This window comes from Orycteropus afer, unplaced genomic scaffold, assembly GCF_000298275.1.
Source record: "Orycteropus afer afer isolate SDZICR_OR568_19922 unplaced genomic scaffold, OryAfe1.0 scaffold00795, whole genome shotgun sequence".
NCBI classification, from domain to species: Eukaryota; Metazoa; Chordata; class Mammalia; order Tubulidentata; family Orycteropodidae; genus Orycteropus; species Orycteropus afer.
In genome coordinates, this window is record NW_006922382.1 from 530,876 (window position 1) to 549,881 (window position 19,006).

Below are 19,006 nucleotides of genomic sequence, written 5' to 3' on the forward strand. Positions count from 1 at the left end.
CCCACTCTATCCAGGATCTCCTACATAGATCCCCCTCCGAGTAGTTGACAGTGGTAGTTGGGCATCACCTAGTTCTTCTCCTGTCATAGTCATGTACATTGAGGATCATATGGTATACCAGTAGCTTGGACTAACTGTTTCCATGCATCTTTGGTTTTCTTCATTATCCTTTGCTCTGGATGAGGAGAGACACATCATTGCATCGAGATGGCTGCTTGCAAGCTTTTAAGATCCCAAAGTAGGATGTGGAACAATGTTTTTGTGTAGTGTGTTGTGCCAGTTGAGCTCGATGTCTCCTGTGACTGTGGTCCCAAGTCCATAGGTCCAACTACTTGCTCCCTCTGGGTAGCTGGCTGTGGCCAAGAAGTGACTACAACCTTGTCCCTTGTCAGCTGTACTATATACCTGGACATTCTTATAGAACATACAAATACATTTGTCTGCCAACCCTATATATGGTCATGGGCACACTCCCCCCCCCTGCATACACATACCTAGTTGTTCAGCCTGTCCACCCATTTATCCACCCATATACCAATGTTTGCCATCTCTGACAACACAGTATGGTATGTGCGAAAGGGTGCATGTTTGTTGTCTGTACCTCCCATGTACCTCTCTATGTCTTTCTCTTTTAATGCCACCATATTGATCACTCACATTTGGTACATTGCACTTCCCTTCACCCAAATCAATACTTATCTCTACCTATCTAACAGTGATCCCTCTCCTCCCCTCCCACCCCTGGTAACCAATAAAGAAAATTTCCTTCCATAGACAAACCTTTCCTTGACTTTTTACAATAATGGACTAATAGAATATTTGTCCTTCTGTGATTGACTTATTTCACTTGGCATAATGTCCTCTAAGTTCATCTACATCATATGGTGTTTTGCAGATTATGCATTATTATTTAGGGTTGCATAGTATTCCATTGTGTGTATATACCATAGTTGAGTTATCCATTCTTCTTTTGATGGGCACCTAGGTTGTTTCTATCTTTTTGCTATCGTAAATAGTGCTGCAGAGAACATGGGTGTGAATATATCTGTTCTTGTCCTGGCTTACACTTCTTTAGGATATATACTTAGCAATGGAATTTCTGGGTCAAATGGTATTTCTGTGTTAATACATAATATATTTATTGTTTAAAAAAGAAAAACAAAACTCCCTGCCATTGGGTTGATTCTGACTCATAGCAACCCCCATTGGGTTTCCAAGGTGGTAAGATTTACAGAATAGATTGTCCCATCTTCCTTCCACAGAGCAGCTGATGGGTTTGAACCACCATCCTTCTGATTGGCAGTCAAAAGCCTTAGGGACTTTGTCACCAGAGATCCTTATTTTTTATTATTTTTTTTTTTATTACAGATACACTATATTAAGATTTTTTTTTTTTTAAAGATAGATTTGAAGAATGCTGATCCTGAAAGGGTTGAAAAACAAATTGAAAAAGTGTTTGATATTCCAAGCGATCAGTGTATTAAGGTAAAGTAACTTTTTTGATGACTGTGCCTCATACTTTTAAAAATCTCAGGTAATTGGCCTAAGTGCAATTTCATAATATTTAATAGCCCAATACAGTGTAGTGTTTTTGTAGTTTGCACATTTAATATTACTACTATTTCATTTAGGAGCCCTGGTGGCATAGTGCCTAAGGCATTTGACTACTAGCCGGAAGGCTGGAGGTTCAAACCCACCAGCCACTCCTTGGAAGGAAGGTTGGGCAATCTACTTCTGTAGAGATACGGCCTTGGAAACCCAAGGAGTAATCGCTATGAGTCAGATCCAACTCAATGGCCATGAGTTTGTTTTTTGGTTTTCATATTTCATTTGATCTTTACCAAAAACCTTTATTGTGTTATGACAGATAGGAACTATGTAGTACCAGTCTTAGGAACAATATATTTTTTTTATATCAAAGTTAATGCCATTTTAAACTTGAATTTATTTTTTTACATCCGAAATGATCATTTGGGTGTTAAATAGCCACAACCAAACCCTACTGTGCTGTGTGCTCTTATGGGAATGTGAGTGCAGTGGTATAATGTTGCGTTTACACATTCTCATTTGGTTTTTGAGAACATAAATGTTAGATGGTGAAGTGTATTTCTTTGTTTAACCTTAGCACAATAGATGGTAATATATACAACTTGGTAATAACTAAAGTGGGAATACTCTGAAATAAGAGAAGGCAGAGAGGTTGTAGGTACAGATGCAGAGGTTCTGTATTTGGATTAGGGAATTTTTGATGTTTTCTTTTTCCTTAATGAAATTAGAGGTGAAGTTATCAGCTGAGAGTGAATTGGCCAGAGTGGAAAATGTATGACTTGAAAAGGATGGAAGTGTGAGAAATCTTCAAAACAGAGTGGCAATGTGAATTCACTAGAGGCTGTTTGCTGGGACTGTTGGAAGTGCTAGATGCATGTAGAGATCTGTGGACATAAATTCATGAGAAACCATCCAGACCAGTTATTTGATTTTCTCCAGTAATGTTCAGCTACTCTGCATAGACATAAAAAGGGCACTTGATTGGATGCAGTCAAGGTTACGGTTTTGTTAGCTGTTCGTGATAAGGAGAGAATAGAAAGTAGGTGGACATAGTGATTGTAAATAAATGGTGGATCTTGAAATCTCATTTGATGAGAAGGGAGCAGGGTGGGGGTGAGTAGCTAATGAATAAAGAAAAAAGTGGTACATTGATAGATTAGAATTTGTGATGTTAAAGAACTGTTGAAAGGGAGGTACTAGACTCTAAAGCAGTAGTTTTCAACAGGGGGCAGTTGAATAAGTTGCCAAGGGATAAGTGGCAATGTCTGGTGACCTTTTTGATTGTCATCACTAGAGAGAGGTGTGCTACTGGCATCTTGTGTAGAGGCCATGAATGCTACTAAATATCCTACAAAACATAAGACAGCCCTAACAAAGAATTACTCAGCCCAAAATGTCAGTAGGGTGAAATCAAGAAACCCTGGTCTAGACTAAGTGAGTTTGAAGGGTAAGAGAGGGGGTATTCACTGAATGTGTTTGGAAATCAGAATTTCAGAGTTGGTTAACTGATAGTGACAAAAATCAGGCATGCATATGTTGTTTGAGTCTTTTGGTTTGTGCTTTTTGATGTGAGAATAAAAGTAATAATGCACCTAATAGTCACATGTATGCCATACATACACACACCGCAAATATATATATATATATATATAAAGAGAGAGAGAGATAATGTGAGATTTAGGAAAATATGACTAATTGCTTCATTTTTCCAATGAGGAAATTGAAGCTCCAAGAAATAAATGTACTGGTCAAAGTCATACATTCCATGCAGAGTTAGAATTATTACCCAGATGTTTTTAAACTCTTAGTCCATTGCTCTTTCAATAGTATAATCAGAATGTTCTTGTAATTTAATCTTAAAACTACAGAGCCAATGAACAATAAAGGAATGTCATTTGTTATTATACTTTTTTTTTCCTCCTCTTGCTGTGTTCTTCAAGCAATTTGATAACTCTCAGAATTCTTTCATGCTTCTGATAATAAATCACATTCATCAGGATAGAAAAGTGTAATGTTAACTTTAAATATTTTTAGATTTCTGCTAAACTTGGAACAAATGTTGAAAGTGTTCTTCAGGCAGTAATCAAAAGAATACCCCCGTAAGTATTTTGCTATTTTTACATTATTCACTTACATGTAGTAGTCCAAAGACCATCAATTGATCTGGTGTTTTAGTGGATATGACAAATATCCTCTCGCAGTCAATGAGAATAAACTTTGGATTTCTATTTAGTAATGTGTAGAAGACACATAGAGTACAGTATAGGAAAATAAAAAGCAAGTATAAATAGACTTCAGTGCATTCGCAGTTATATTCTTTGCTGACTATAACTTTTCAGTTATATTCTTTGCAGTTATATTATATACTGAACACATTCCATCAGTTTTATAAGTAATTTAAAAATGATCATTTATTTTAAACTGAAGATTGATTTCAATCTAACGTAAGAAAAGTGTTATTTTATGAGACAACCCTTTGATTTTGGCTATTTAGTATCAGTCTTTCTTATGGTTTAATAAATACTTGTATTAGAATAAATTAAGCATATTTAGTTTATTAAATTAAAATAGGCATTTTATTAAGATTTTAATTTAGTATGTGTGCATTTATTTTTGACTTATTCTTTGTAGTCCTAACGTGCATTGCAAAAGTCCCCTGAGAGCTTTGGTATTTGACTCCACCTTTGACCAGTATAGGGGTGTGATAGCCAATGTAGCATTATTTGATGGAGTGGTTTCCAAAGGAGATAAAATTGTGTCTGCACATTCTAAAAAGACCTATGAAGTTAACGAAGTAGGAGTTCTGAATCCTAATGAGCAGCCAAGTCATACATTGTAAGTAATCTCTATTAGTAATTAGAATAAATTTGTATGTGGTTCTGTCTCTGCCTCTTTCTTAACTTGGTATATATATATATATATATATATATATATATCTATATCTATATCTATATCTATATCTATATATAGAATCATCCCAATATGGTAATCTAAAGGGGGTGGGGTGGGGACTGATTATTTAATGCAACTATACAGTGAATAAGGAGCTCTGGTGACATAGTGCCTAAGGCACTTGACCGCTAACCAGAGGTGGTTCAAACATACCTGCTGCTCCGAGGAAGGAAGATGGGGCAATGTACTTCCATAAAGATTTACTGCCTTGGAAACAAAATGGGGGTTGCTATGAGTCAGAATCCACTAGATGGCAGTGAGCTTGGGTTTTTTTGTTTTATGTTTTTTGTTTTTGTATACAGTGAACACTGCTGAAAGGCATCTGGTATGTGAATATGTGAAAGATGGTAGAAGCTTCTATAAATTTAAAATATAATTGATACATTTTTATTCTTAATGACTGATCTTAACTAGACATTGAATTTTTTATAATTGTACATTCAACATAAAGATAGCATAGAAGGAGTCTCGGGATGGTGCAGATAGTTAAGCATTTGACTACTAGCCGAATGGTTGGCAGTTCAAACCCATCCAGAGGCAGCTTGGAAGACAGGCCTGTTTATCTGAATGGTCACAGCCTTGAAATCTCTATGGAGCAGTTCTGCTTTGCACATATAGGGTCGCCATAAGGCAAAATAGAGTCAGTGGCAACAAGGACAACTATATTTTTCAACATAAAGGTAGTATGGAAAGTGATACTTCAGTGTAGAATTCATGGTAAAACCATAATTAACGAGAACTTATGGGGTATGGGTTTAGCAAGGCAGTGTGCATCAGAATATTTTTTACTTCCTGCTCTTTGTCAGTACTGATTAAATAGATGACCTTGGGCAGTAGTCTTTGTTTCCTCATCTGTAAAAGTGACAGTAGTGAACCATTAGATTATATAGGTCCCACTTGAGGTTTAATGTTGTATGTCTAAAAACCAGGAGCTCTGGTGGCATGGTGCCACAGGCCTTGACTGCTAACCAGAAGGTTGGCGTTCAAACCCACCAGCCACTCTGTGGAAGGAAGACTGCGCAATCTACTTCTATAAAGATTTACTGCCTCGGAAACCCAAAGGGGGTTGCTATGAGTCAGAATTGACTCAATGGCATTGAGTTTGGTTTTTTAGTCTAAAACCAGCACTATTTTGCTGAGTACATTTTTTGAGTCAGACATCTATTTTTACTTAAAATTTCTGATCTGGCATATATATATTGAACATTCTTGATCCTTTGGTTAAGGTTCCTCTGTCTCATTCTAACTGTGAATTAGTTGCTTTTTAAGATGTAGAATCCAAAAGTATAAGCAATCAGTTAAATGTACTCTGAAACAAGATATGCTTAGGAATTTGCTTTTTTATAAAACTAAGGTAAAACGCTGAAATCTTGGAATGTGCTCTTTTCCTACAAGAGGAACATCAAATAGATGTCAGGTTTGTTGAAAATTTCATGTTTTTTCTGCTTGGTCAAAAATAGCTTTTTTTTTTGTCTCAACGCACATTTATAACACGATTAATGAGATAGGCATTATAGAACGTGTTCTGTGCTGCTTTACTTATAGTTTCACTGTGTTTACATTATGTCTTAAAGAAGGCCTCAGGCTTGTTGTGGTACAAAGGTCCTAGACTTGGTATTTTTTGCGGCTAATCCTTGGATTTTGAGACTTGATATGTAGGACTTATTTTCAGTTTGACCAGGTTTTGATGGAAAATGTGTGGTAGTTTCCTGGGGAAGTGGAACTAATTATGACTATTGAAATATTAAGATCAGTAAATATTATTTCCATATAATGATTTCATTTAGATATGCAGGACAGGTGGGCTATCTGATTGCTGGGATGAAAGATGTCACTGAAGCACAAATAGGAGATACATTTTATTTACATAAGCAACCAGTGGAGCCCTTGCCTGGGTTTAAATCAGCGAAACCAATGGTATTTGCAGGTGAGGAGCTCACAAATTGAGAAGATGAGGGCAAAAGTATTTAAAAAATAAAAGCCTATGCAATGAAAGAAAAAAATTCCTAGAAGATAAATACTCTGATTATTTTAACTGCTAATGTCAGGGTACACCATTCCTTTTTGTTGATTTTTGTTTGCTGTTTACATACGATTTATGGTTTCATATGTAATTACGAAATTTCATTTAAAGATTATTTCCTAAATTCTCTTAGGATTTCTCAAGAAACAAACTCTGAAATATCAGAAAGCCTTGAAATATTACTTTCTTCTTTGTTTCTCTAGGGAGTCAGTCCTGTTTATATTCGAAACATTTTTTCTAGTTAGGAAGTTTTTATTACTGATTATCAGTAGACACTTACTGAATGTCTACGTCTTACCTGGCCTTTCTTTAATATTGTATTATGGTACTAAACACATGACAAAATAGTGTCACTTCACATATGTATGACTTCAGAACCTTCTACTACCGTGTGGTATTATCAACTTTTGAAAAAGGAATAGTTGATTGAAGGTTGTCAGTCAACTTAACTCTGTACTGGGTATCCATCCTTTATTTTCCTCCCTATAGTATCTCTCACTGGGAATTAAGAATTCTGTTTATCTGCATGTTTAGCAAGGACAGTGATTTGAATTTTGAAAGGACTTGAGAGATGTGGGTTTCAGTGGTGTCAAATGAAAGAGAATCTGATGTATTAATAACTCCCATAGTTTCTGACAGTGTCTTTAATTTTAATAGACAGTCTGTCTTAGAGAGTTAAGAATTGTGTATTTTCATTTCTATTATTGTTTTTTAGCTACGAATAAGAGTTTGTGGTTGTAGAATGGCATGTACTTTTTTTAAAAAAAAATTTAAATAAACAAAATGTATTTTCTTAATACACCTAATTCCCATAGTTCTTTTAATTTTGTGATTTCCCTGTATGTTTGCAAACACAAACATCATTTGGAGTGTGAATCCAGTTATAAATTGATTAAGGCTTACAACTTGGAAGATACTTTGAAACCAATGTAATATTCAGACTTTTTAAGAAAGCTTAATGTTAATGAAATAATAGGAAGGTAATTTAAAAGCTAAATGATTAATATTGAGCTTGGCAGCATTGCATATTAGATTAGGAATGTAAGTAACTTATCACATGTAATAATTAAATTCATTGTCCCCCCCCTCCAGGAATGTACCCTGTTGACCAGTCTGAATATAATAACCTGAAGAGTGCTATAGAAAAACTGACTTTAAATGACTCCAGTGTAACAGTTCATCGGGATAGCAGCCTTGCCCTAGGTGCTGGCTGGAGGTATGATTCATTCCCATTGTAGAGTTCCATTTTTATGGAAGTTGTTGTGTTGTTAGGTGCCATCAAGTTACTCACAGCGACCCTGTGCACAACAGAATGGAACAAAGCTCAGTCCTGCACCTTCCTGCCAGTCATTGCTCTGATTGAATTAAGATTGCCTCTAATTTGAGGAGGCAGTTGTATTTTGAGTGTCTTCCAACCCGAGGGGCTCATGTCCAGCAATATATCAGAAAATGTTTCACTACTCTTCGTAAGGTTTCCAGTGGCCAGTTTTTTAGAAGTGAACCACTGCATCCTTCTTCCTGCTCTTAGTCTGGAAGCTCTGGTAAAAACTGTCCACCATGGGTGACCTTACTGGTATCAGAAATACTGGTGGCATAGCTTCCAGCATTACAGCCACATACAAGACACCACAGTACTACATATTGACAGATAAATGGTGGTTTTATGGAAGAGTAAAGTTTTAAGTGTTGCATTGCTCTTGAATAGTTCTAAAGATAAGTTAAAATTAAGTGTAAAAATGAATGTAAACAATTTACATCTGCCTGTTTCACAACATGGAATGACATTCTATGGGTAAGTTTTATAGCAATTCCAAATAGAATCCCAATGAAAAATTTGAATCTTAATAAAATTGTTAGAATTTAATTATGATTTGAATTGCTTCAGTGCCTCTTTTGATAACACTCTTCCCTCTGAAATCACAATGTTTTTATTTAGGAGTTTTTTTGGCTTTTCTCCCTCAGGTTGGGATTTCTTGGACTCCTGCATATGGAAGTTTTCATCCAAAGACTAGAACAAGAATATAATGCTTCTGTTATTTTGACAACTCCCACTGTTCCATACAAAGCTGTTCTTTCATCAGAAAAATTGATAAAGGTACTATAATATTTAGTACTACTGTGAAAATTACAGGAGAAAACTAAGTGTGTTTGTATATGCATATGAGTATGCAGAATGCAAGAAAACTTTTTAGTATACCATTATCTAACTGGCTATTAAAACTAATTGGATATTTACTTTTTGATTAGCAGTAACACAAATTGAATTACCTTATGGACAGTAGTGGAGAAATTATTTGAAAACTAATTTCTGTAGTATTTTCCTTAGCCTAATAATCTCAAGATTGCCAATGCTGGTCTCTTACTGAGAATAAAAGCTAGACATAGTGATGACGAACATTGTCCTAAATCCAGTAAAAAGATGGGAAATATAATTTGGATCATAAATAATACACAAGAAGTGAAACATTATACTGCCCAGTCCTGCACTATCCTCGTTGTTATGTGCCGTCGAGTCGGACCTGACTCACAGCGACCCCTCCTTGGGTTTTCGAGGCGGTATCACTATGGAAGTAGATTGCCCAACCTTCCTTCTGAGGAGTGGCTGGTGGGTTTGAACCGCCAGCCTCCTGGTTAGCAGTCAAGTGCCTTACAGGCACTACATCAGAGCTCCCTAGTCGTTGCTATGTTTAAGCCTATTGTTGCAACCACTGTGTGTTGTTGAGGTCTTCTGTTTTGCTTACTTTATACTTTACCAAGCATGATATCCTTCTCAAGAGACCGTTTCCTCTTTGATAACATGCCCAAAGTACATCACATGAAGTCTCAACTATTCTTTCTTCTACGGAACATTCTGGCTGCACTTCTAAGACAGATTTGTTCATTTTTCTGGCAGCTCATGGCATGTTCACTATTCTTTGCCACCACCATAATTCAATTGTATCAGTTCTTCAGTTTTCATTATTCATTGTCCAGCCTTTGCATGCATATAAGACTATTGAAAATTCCACGGCTTGGGTCAGACACACCTTAGTCCTCCAAGTCACATCTTTACTTTTTTTTTTTTTAACATTTTAAAGAGGTCTTTTGCAGCAGATTTGTCCAATGCATTGGGTCATTTGATTCTAGACTGCTGCTTCTATGGGTGTTGATTGTGAACCCAAGTAAAATGGAATCCTTGATAATTTCACTCTTTTCTTGGTTTATCATGACATTACTATTGGTCTATTTGTGAAGATTTTTGTTTTCTTTAAATTGAGGTATAATCCATACTGAATGCTGCAGCCTTTGACCTTCATCAGAAAGTGCTTCACGTCATCTTCACTTTCAGCAAGCGAGGGTGTGTCATCTGCATATCACAGACTGTTAATGAGTCTTCCTCCAATCCTGATGCCATATTCTTGCTCATATATTCCTTTATATATTCCAGCTTCTCGGATTATTTGCTCAGCATACAGATTGAATAAGTATTATAACATGGAACAGTTCTTTCTGCTATAGTAATTCTGTATTGTGTCTTTTGATGCTTCCTGCATCCTTTAATATTTTGCTCATAGAATCCTTTCATATTGCAACTTGAGGCTTGAATTCTTCTCATTAGGTTTGTCAGCTTGAAAATTGACAAGGATGTTCTTCCCTTTTGTTTTTCTAACTCCAGTTCTTTTGCACATTTCATTATGCTTTTGTCTTCTCAAGTTGCCCATTGAAAACTTCTGTTCAGCTCTTTTACTTCATAAATTCTATCAGTAACAATTACATTGAAAAAGAATTCTTTTTAATAGTAAATGATTAGAATAGAAAATTTATTTAACGTAAAAAAAGTTAAGATAATATTCTAAGTTTTAGGATTTCTTTTATGTTTTTATTAATTCCATCAACACGTAACAGGATAAGTTGCAACATTTAAGTAAGAGTAAGTTGCAACATACACTAGAAATTAAAATCAAACTTTTACGAAATGTGTAACTTAAGATTTTAACTATTGAAGTGATTTTGTTTTCTCATTTTCAGGAATATAGACAAAAAGAAATTACAATCATCAGTCCTTCACAGTTTCCTGATAAATCAAAAGTAACAGAATATTTAGAACCAGTTGTTTTGGGCACTATTATCACACCAGATGAATACACTGGAAAAATAATGATGCTTTGCCAGGTATAAATATAATCCAGTTTATACAGAAGTAGGTTTTAGTCCTAAGAAATAGTGGTTCCCAGTCAAGGTTTTGAATAATTTTTCACACTGAACTTAATAAGAAATTTTCATCTGTATCTATCTATCTATAAAAAACCAAACTCACTGCCATTGAGTCGTATCTGACTTAGCAACCCTTCCTTGGGTTTCCGAGGCGGTATCACTATGGAGGTAGATTGCCCAACCTTCCTTTGGAGGAGTGGCTCATGGGTTTGAACCACCAGCCTTCTGGTTAGCAGTCAAATGGCTTAGGCACTATGCCACCAGAGCTCCCCATCTAGCTGTACACATACTTACATATGGACGTCTGTATGTGTATATATAGATATGGCTAGTATACTTCTTACTTTGTTCTGAAAAATGTAAGCAGAATTTTTTATCATCTTTTAACAATGCACTGAATTGATATTTTAGCTCAAAAGAAAGTAATTTGATGTTTTATTTATCCTGAGTAGCTAAAATTATACTTTAGCCTTCTTGAGTACTTGAAATTGAATATAGTTTCAAAGGCAAATGTTTCAAGTACCCCCAGATTAGAAGGCCTTCTACATTTTATTAGAAAGAACTCTCAAATGGTTTCTAGGGTTCTTAAATTTGAATTGTTGTTGCAAACTGGCTTGTACATTTGGTCAGTGACTTAATTTCTCTGGACCTACATTTCCTTATTGGAGATCGGAGAAAGTAGGACTTTGATTTGTGTGTATTTACATTTGATTTATTACTAAAGGAAACACTGTAATCAGAAAAGATAAAATTATTAGATAAAAATAATTTAAAGCTTTGGTAATAAGCATAAAAAATTGAAATACAAAATGGTTCTCCTTGTACTATAAAATTGGTCACAAGTTTATTATTAGACTGTTAAAGAAATATTTTTTATTGTTTCCCACTGTTTATTCTCAGGATTTGTAAGGGAATTTGTATCTTGATAATTGGTATTTGTCTGTGTTAAATCAGTATTTGAATAGGTTATGATTAAGTGTGTTTTTTCTCCTTTTTAGGCTCGAAGAGCAGTTCAGAAGAATATGATGTATATTGATCAAAATAGAGTTATGCTTAAATATCTCTTCCCTTTGAATGAAATTGTGGTGGATTTTTATGATTCTTTGAAATCTATGTCTTCTGGATATGCTAGGTAAAATATAATGGAAAACTCAGATGCCTGGACAAATTTTTGAAATATTAGCCAATAAGAGTGTTCTGATTACCTAGTGCTGCTCTGACAAGAATATACCACAAATGGGATGACTTGAAGAAACAGTTTAGTCTCTTACAGTTCAGGAGGCTAGAAGTCTGAGTTCAGAGTGACAAGCTCTAGGAACTGGGTGAAGGCCTCTCAACCTTGGGGTCAGCTCTGCCTCCTGCTCCCAGCCCACTGAAGCTAGAGGCTTTTTTTCACTCAGCTTCTGGTTGCTGAGGCTGGCAAGCCCAAGATTGACAAATAAAAAGGCATAGTCCTGATGTTACCAAACTACATGGCAGGCCATTCATTCAAGTCCATTGAAAGTCCCAAGGTCAGCAGAGCATGGAACGCTGCTGAGCAATGACACAGCTACATGCAGGGTTCAAGCATGCCCTAAGCTAGAGAACGTTCCCCAAGGCTTCTCCTTATTATACAGGAAGCAGACCACATCCGTAAGGCAGCTACTCAGCTGTTCAAAGTAGCACTTCTTAGGTATTTTTATCCACCATTGAGTTGATTACCAGTCTCATGGGGAATACTACATCCAGCTGTCCAGCAACTCAACCAGGCCCAGCCAAGTTGACACACAAACTTATCTACCACAAAGTATGCTAATACTTCATTAATTTACAGTCTCAGCCTTGACATTTGAGGATCAGACTCTAGTAAGGTTTGGCGCAGAAGCCTTACTGGTGTCACAGAGTACTTGTAATTTGTTTATTGGGAGAATGTGTCCTTGGTCTTCATCAAACCATTATCCCCTTTTTACTGAAAAATTTTAAGGTCATCTTTATGGTAGTAATTATAGCCTATCTTTTTATTAGAATTATACATGATTTTAAAAACTATAATCTGTGGATTTGAAATGTATTTGTATGCCGTGTTATCCAAGTAGAATCTGTATGCATTAAAAAAAAATACAAGTACATCTCAATCTGTGAAAAATTTAGGTGTGCCCTTACATTTGTGAACTCTTAATTCCTTGGTTTTCCCGGGAATAAGGTGTCTGTGTCATGAAAACCAATGTCTTATCCCATAGGAGTACATGGAGGGAAGAACAACCTGATGAACGTGAAGCAAAAGTGACAAATAACAAATAAGCTAGCATTTTTGGTAGTGTGAATTTTGTTGCTGCTGTTGTTGGAGTACCTGCTTATTTCATGATTATAAGACAGTAAGAATATACATGTTCTTGTCCATAATTGGGAAGATGTGTAAACAAACTTCAAAGTTTCTTAGTCTTCAGTTAATTAAGTTGCATATTTAAGCAGGTCTGTTTTGATTAGCATTGTGGGCTTTGGCTATGTTAATAATAGTAATAAACCAAACCACTTGCCTTTGAGTCGATTCAGCAACCCCGTGTATTACAGAACTGCCCCATAGGGTTTTCTTGGCTGTCACCTTTGCAGAAGCAGATCTCCAGGCCTGCCTTCCATGGTGGCATCGGGCTAACAGTTAAGTGCTTATATGTGCTAAGCTAGGCTCTATTCTAAATAGTTATTAAAGCAAGCACTGCTCTACATGTTTTAAATGTATTAATTCATTTCATTCTCATAAAAGCCTCTGTGAGGTATAAACTAAATAGCCAGATATGAAATTCAGAAGTTGTCTTTATCAAGTCCAAAGCTCTTACTTAAACTTCTGGTTGGTCTTGGTAATAGAAAACTAGACAGAAACCAAACTCATGAACCTGAGAATGACTTTTCAATATTGTCTACAGACAGCCCGCTGCTAGGAACATTGGGAAAGTGGTGACATTTGGCTTCAGTGGGCTTTCTTTTTTCCTGACCCATTTTCCTAGTGTGGCTTACCAGTTTCTTATTTTTTACCCCTAAAGCATGTTCCACTTGTTTCCTCTCTCCCTCCACCTCTTACCCTCATTACATCAGTCATTATATTGCTCCTCATTTCATAAATGTAAAATGATGAGGAAATCTGTTCTTTGCTCTGGATGTTTACATCCATTACCTGAAACTGTATATCTAATATTTTGATGGAAAAGTTCCATCTTTTTTTTGGAGGGCAAATAAGAGTGGATGAAGAAAAGTTGTTTTCAAAAGGTATAAAGTCATATCTTGGAAAATATAAAAGTACACATAAAAATAGAATGTTTATCTATCACTTGGACTTTTTTTTCCTTTTTCTTACCAGTTTTGATTATGAAGATGCAGGTTACCAGATTGCAGAACTTGTGAAAATGGATATTTTACTGAATGGAAACATTGTAGAGGAGCTAGTAACTGTTGTACACAAGTAAGTACTTAGAAAAGAAACTAAGCATGGAATGTGAAAGAAATCTCTTTAGATGTTTGTAGTTAATTGGTTGCTCATTTTCATCCACCAGCTATACTCTTTAAAAAAAAAAAAACAAACTTTTAAAGGTAGTAAGTTTCCCTCTACTGGTTTCCTGCTAATGTAGGTTTTTCCCTGCATTCTTTTTTCTGTGCTTTTTTTCTAAACTGTTAGAAATATAAAAGATAAATTATGATAGTCAAATAGACTAGTATAATGGAAACAGATGTTTCCCTTACTATGTAAGACAAAAGGAAAATAAAATGATTTTTAAACTTTATAATGATAGAGTTAGGATTGGAAAGATTTTTTATATTCATAACACATTATAATAATGAAAAACCCTACATTTTCAAGAAATGGGGGATTAAGCACTCATAAAACCTATTGTTTTAAGTCATTAATACTATATTGTAGAGTGGTATTTAGTGATATAGAAAAATGTCTACATTAAATAAAAAAAAGCAGAATGTTTCATATACATTATGATCCAAACTGTAAATTGAAATGCACGTGCATAATAAAATGACTATAAGGATTCATGTTTAAAATTGTTATTGTTATGTGCCGTTGAGTCGGACTGGACTCATAGCCACCCCTCCTTGGGTGTCCAGGCAGTATCACTACGGAAGTAGATTGCCCCATCTTCCTTCCAAGGAGTGGCTGGTGGGTTTGAACCACCAGCCTTCTGGTTAGCAGTCAAGTGCCTTAAAATTATTAGCTGTTGTCAAGTAGACATCCATGCTTAATGGAGTGAACCACTGTCCAGTGCTGTGCCATCCCCAGGATCAGTTGTGGATAAGACTGCTGTGATCCATAGGGGCTTCACTGGCTGATTTTCTTAAGTAGATCACCAGGCCTTTCTTCCTATAAAATGTTAACAGTGGTCTTCTACAGGTAGAGGGATGGGTATTAAGGATGGGTTTTATTTTGTAATGTATCTTTCTCTTCTCTAAACTTTCTGTAATGGATTATGTATCATTGTTTTTCTTTAATCACTTATATATAATTATGTTTTTGTTTTATATGTGTAATATTTTATCAAAGTAAATAACAAGAAAAGCTGTACTTGAAATTGCTTAAGTTAGGGAATAGAAGAAATCTTGAAAACGTTATGATTATAAACCATTTTTTTAAATTAGAAGTATAACATGTTCCACAGAATAAGAGATTTTTGAGTTGCTGTGTGAACTTCCTTAAGAAATCACTTTTAAACTGGGTAAACAAATTGAGTAAAGAAAGATGCTTTCAATATCCTTACCTAGATTATGTAAGTTGTATTTTTTTCTCTCTCAGAGAAAAAGCGCATTCTGTTGGCAAAGTCATATGTGAACGTCTAAAGGAGTCTCTTCCCAGGCAGCTGTTTGAAATAGCAATTCAAGCTGCTGTTGGAAGTAAAGTCATTGCAAGAGAAACGTGAGTTGAAATTCATTTACGTACCCAGGATGGTTTCAGGAATGGTACACCTAGAAAACTAAAGAAAATTTAAAATAACATTGGCCTAAGCTTATATGTAAGGAGTTCTGGTGGCATAGTGGCTAAAACATCTGGCTGCTAAACAAAAGGTCATTGGTTAGAACCCACAAGCTATTCTGTGGGAGAAAGGTGGGCAGTCTACTTAATTAAAGATTTACAGTCTTAGGAAGCCTATGAGGCAAGTCTATTCCTGTCCTCTAGGGTCGCTGTGAGTCAGAATCAACTTAATGGCAGTGGGTTTTAGTTTAAGCTTATGTGTAGCTCTATGATAGAGCTATACGAATCTATCTTCTACACATCTCCACAATGTCCATTAACTTTGAATTTATTATTTAACACCATTGGGTGGTGTTATGTAGTTGTTGTTGTTGTTATGTGCCGTCGAGTCGGCCCCAACTCATAGTGACCCCTCCTAGGGTTTCTGAGGCAGTAGGATTGCCCAACCTTCCTTCTGAGGAGTGGCTGGTAGGTTTGAACCACCAGCCTTCTGATTAGCAGTCAAGTGCCTTATATTATGATGCTGTATATGGATTTGAGGAATTGCTTCTATTTCCACACATTTGATTTTACTTTACTTCCTGAGTAAGGGAACTAAAAAGTTTCATGGTTTTTATTCTTTATGTAAATTAATTTATAAACCAATTGGAATTGAAATTGGTTTTGGCAATACTCTGCCAAAAGACAAACTAATTATTTTTTTTCTCCCACCTGATTCATTTAATACCACTTCTTCAGAGCTAGGGAGATTGTAAATGAAAAAGCTAAGAATGCTAATACCGTGTTAGGCTTTGTATTCAACTGTCATTTTTATATAGGAGATAAATATGTTGGGGTAAATTTTATGCACATATTTAAAATAAATTTCATCTCCTAACACCGTTTTGTTTCAGTTAGTTAGTTTCTGTTTCCTCAGACAGATTAGGCAGAGTGGAGTTGGTAACTAGAGAACATCCAGTGCAATTTACAGTAGTCAGCAAATAATCATGCTAACGTTAAGTCTGTTGAAGTAGACAGCACTTCTAGGGAAAAGAGATCTATCTTCCTATGGAATGCATAAAAATGGAGTTATTTCCGAAATTCATGTGATCTATAAATTTCTTAGAAATAATACTGAAATGGGTTAATGTATAAGTATTTATAACTGCTTTGGTGGATATATTAAACTTAATTTACCCTACAGTGGGTTTTATAATAGCCTAAATCTAGTAATACATTGTTCTTCTTATTCCTAGCCACTTCTGACTCATATTCACTGAAGTTACTAAGAGACAGCCATTTTTAGTGAATTTTTTTAGAAGTTACATGGTAGTAGTATTTTTAGGTTGAACAAGAAATAGCTTTCTATAGTTTTTGTAATCAAAGTCAAATATGTCTGATCAAATCTGACTACCACAAACCTTGACTGTTTTCCCTTAACAAAATTCATATTGATAACCAAAACCATACCAACTGCCATCAAGTCAATTACAACTCATAGTGACACCCTTTGGTTTTCCAAGGCTATAAATCTTTATGGAAGTAGATTACCTCATCTTCCTCCTGCAGAGCTGCTGGTGGGTTTGAACCATTGTTGACCTAGTTAACAGCCATATGCCTTACCAACTATACCACCAGAGCTTCTTGTTTATATTGATATTTATGTTTAATTAGTTTGCTATTTTATGCCAGGTACATGAATATAAGAGCATTTGATCTAATTTTGACTATGGGAGCTCTGGTGGTATAGTGGGTAATATATTTGGCTGCTAACCAGAAGGATGGTGGTTCAAACTTACCACAGGCTCTGTGGGAAGAAGATGAAGCAATTTACTTCTGTCAAGATTATAGCCTTGGGAACCAATGGAGGTCACTATGAGTTGGAATCTACCTGATGGCAATGGTTGTTTTTTTTTTTTTTTGTAGTTTTCACTGTGGCAGTTTTCATGGGTATAACACTATCCTTAAAAACCTTCAGTAAATGGAGATTGTTTTTGGAAATAAATTATTTTAAAACAATATCATGAAAGTTATATACTTACACAGAATTTTCTTTTACAGTGTGAAAGCATATCGAAAAAACGTTTTGGCAAAATGTGTATGTATTTAATTTACTTTGTAGTAGTAATATTCCTATTTTATGGGCTTAAAACTAAGGGTTGTAAATATATTGGTTTCCATTATTTATTGGTCTATTGCTTTTATAATATAATTCATCACCAAGTTTCCTTTTTAAACGGGTGAATTTCAGCTTCATTGTAATAGCATGTTCACTTTGACCATATTCTTAAATATTTCATCTTACGTTCAAAAAGTTCTCTGTACACAATATTGTCTAAGAAAGGATTTTGTAAGTTATTCCTGTGGTCAAAGTGATGTGTTTTGTTAATTTAATTTACAATGAAAGATTTTGAAGACAATGCACAGTTTCATCTTAAGTGGGAAGAGTATGGGTATTGAAATGTGCCTCTCCTATATTTCTCTGCTGAGTTTGCTGTCTTGTCTCTATATTAAGATAGGAAAAATCTTAACTCAGTTATGAGAAATAAATGATAAAATGCTTTTTCTGAATGTTTGACATAGCTGCCTCACATATATGCCTATGTGATTAAGTTTCCATATTAGATAACAGCTCTATAATTCAAAATTTCAAGCCTTGACTCAGTAAGTAGTATGATTATTATTCCTGGACATGAATAAATTAAGCCTTTATCTTTCTTTGAGAAGATAGTAAAATTACAATCAAGTAGAAGGGGGATTAGGTAAGTAATACTGGAGACTTTTACCTTCTGTTTGATATAAGGCTGTTTTGCTTGTATTGATATTTCTGTATGTAATTATGTTTTATAACTGTATTTCTGTTGATTGATTTGAAATTAAAATTTTTAAAAATATTTTACAGTATGGTGGTGATATTACCCGAAAAATGAAACTTTTGAAGAGACAAGCAGAAGGAAAGAAAAAACTGAGGAAAGTGGGCAACATTGAAGTCCCAAAAGATGCTTTTATAAAAGTTCTGAAAACACAATCTGATAAATAATTGGTAAGAAAATACAAAGAATTTTCATGAATTAAAAAATTTTGCATCTTCTAATTTCTTAGTATTTATTTGTTAACAACAAATGGGAATTACAAAAATGTCCTCCCCCCTCAATATAAATTTGTTAACTTTCCTGATTTTCAGCTTTAAATACTGGCTTTTCATTTGAAAGGAAGTACTGTGGTAGATAAGATCTTTGATTCTTAAGGCATATTGCACACACTCAAATTCCTATTTCACCATTCTTTAGCAATGTGAGTTTGGCTAGATTACTCCCCTTTTTGTGTTTCCTCTAATAAAATCCAGATTGTAATACTGTTTACTC

General features: G+C 35.1%; 1 protein-coding gene across 1 annotated transcript in view; it reads left to right on the top strand.

Annotated features, from left to right (window-relative positions):
- The window catches only part of GUF1 (GTP binding elongation factor GUF1), a 30,068-nt gene extending 11,387 nt beyond the window's left edge, over window positions 1-18,681 (top strand). Inside the window, exons 6-17 of the mRNA XM_007957779.2 lie at window positions 1,402-1,485; window positions 3,583-3,647; window positions 4,180-4,383; window positions 6,288-6,427; window positions 7,616-7,739; window positions 8,486-8,618; window positions 10,532-10,675; window positions 11,716-11,849; window positions 14,049-14,150; window positions 15,486-15,605; window positions 17,703-17,739; window positions 18,544-18,681. Of these exons, the coding sequence (XP_007955970.1) occupies window positions 1,402-1,485; window positions 3,583-3,647; window positions 4,180-4,383; window positions 6,288-6,427; window positions 7,616-7,739; window positions 8,486-8,618; window positions 10,532-10,675; window positions 11,716-11,849; window positions 14,049-14,150; window positions 15,486-15,605; window positions 17,703-17,739; window positions 18,544-18,681 (1,425 nt within the window). The remainder of the gene's footprint in view (window positions 1-1,401; window positions 1,486-3,582; window positions 3,648-4,179; window positions 4,384-6,287; window positions 6,428-7,615; window positions 7,740-8,485; window positions 8,619-10,531; window positions 10,676-11,715; window positions 11,850-14,048; window positions 14,151-15,485; window positions 15,606-17,702; window positions 17,740-18,543) is intronic.
- Window positions 18,682-19,006: the final 325 nt, after the last annotated feature.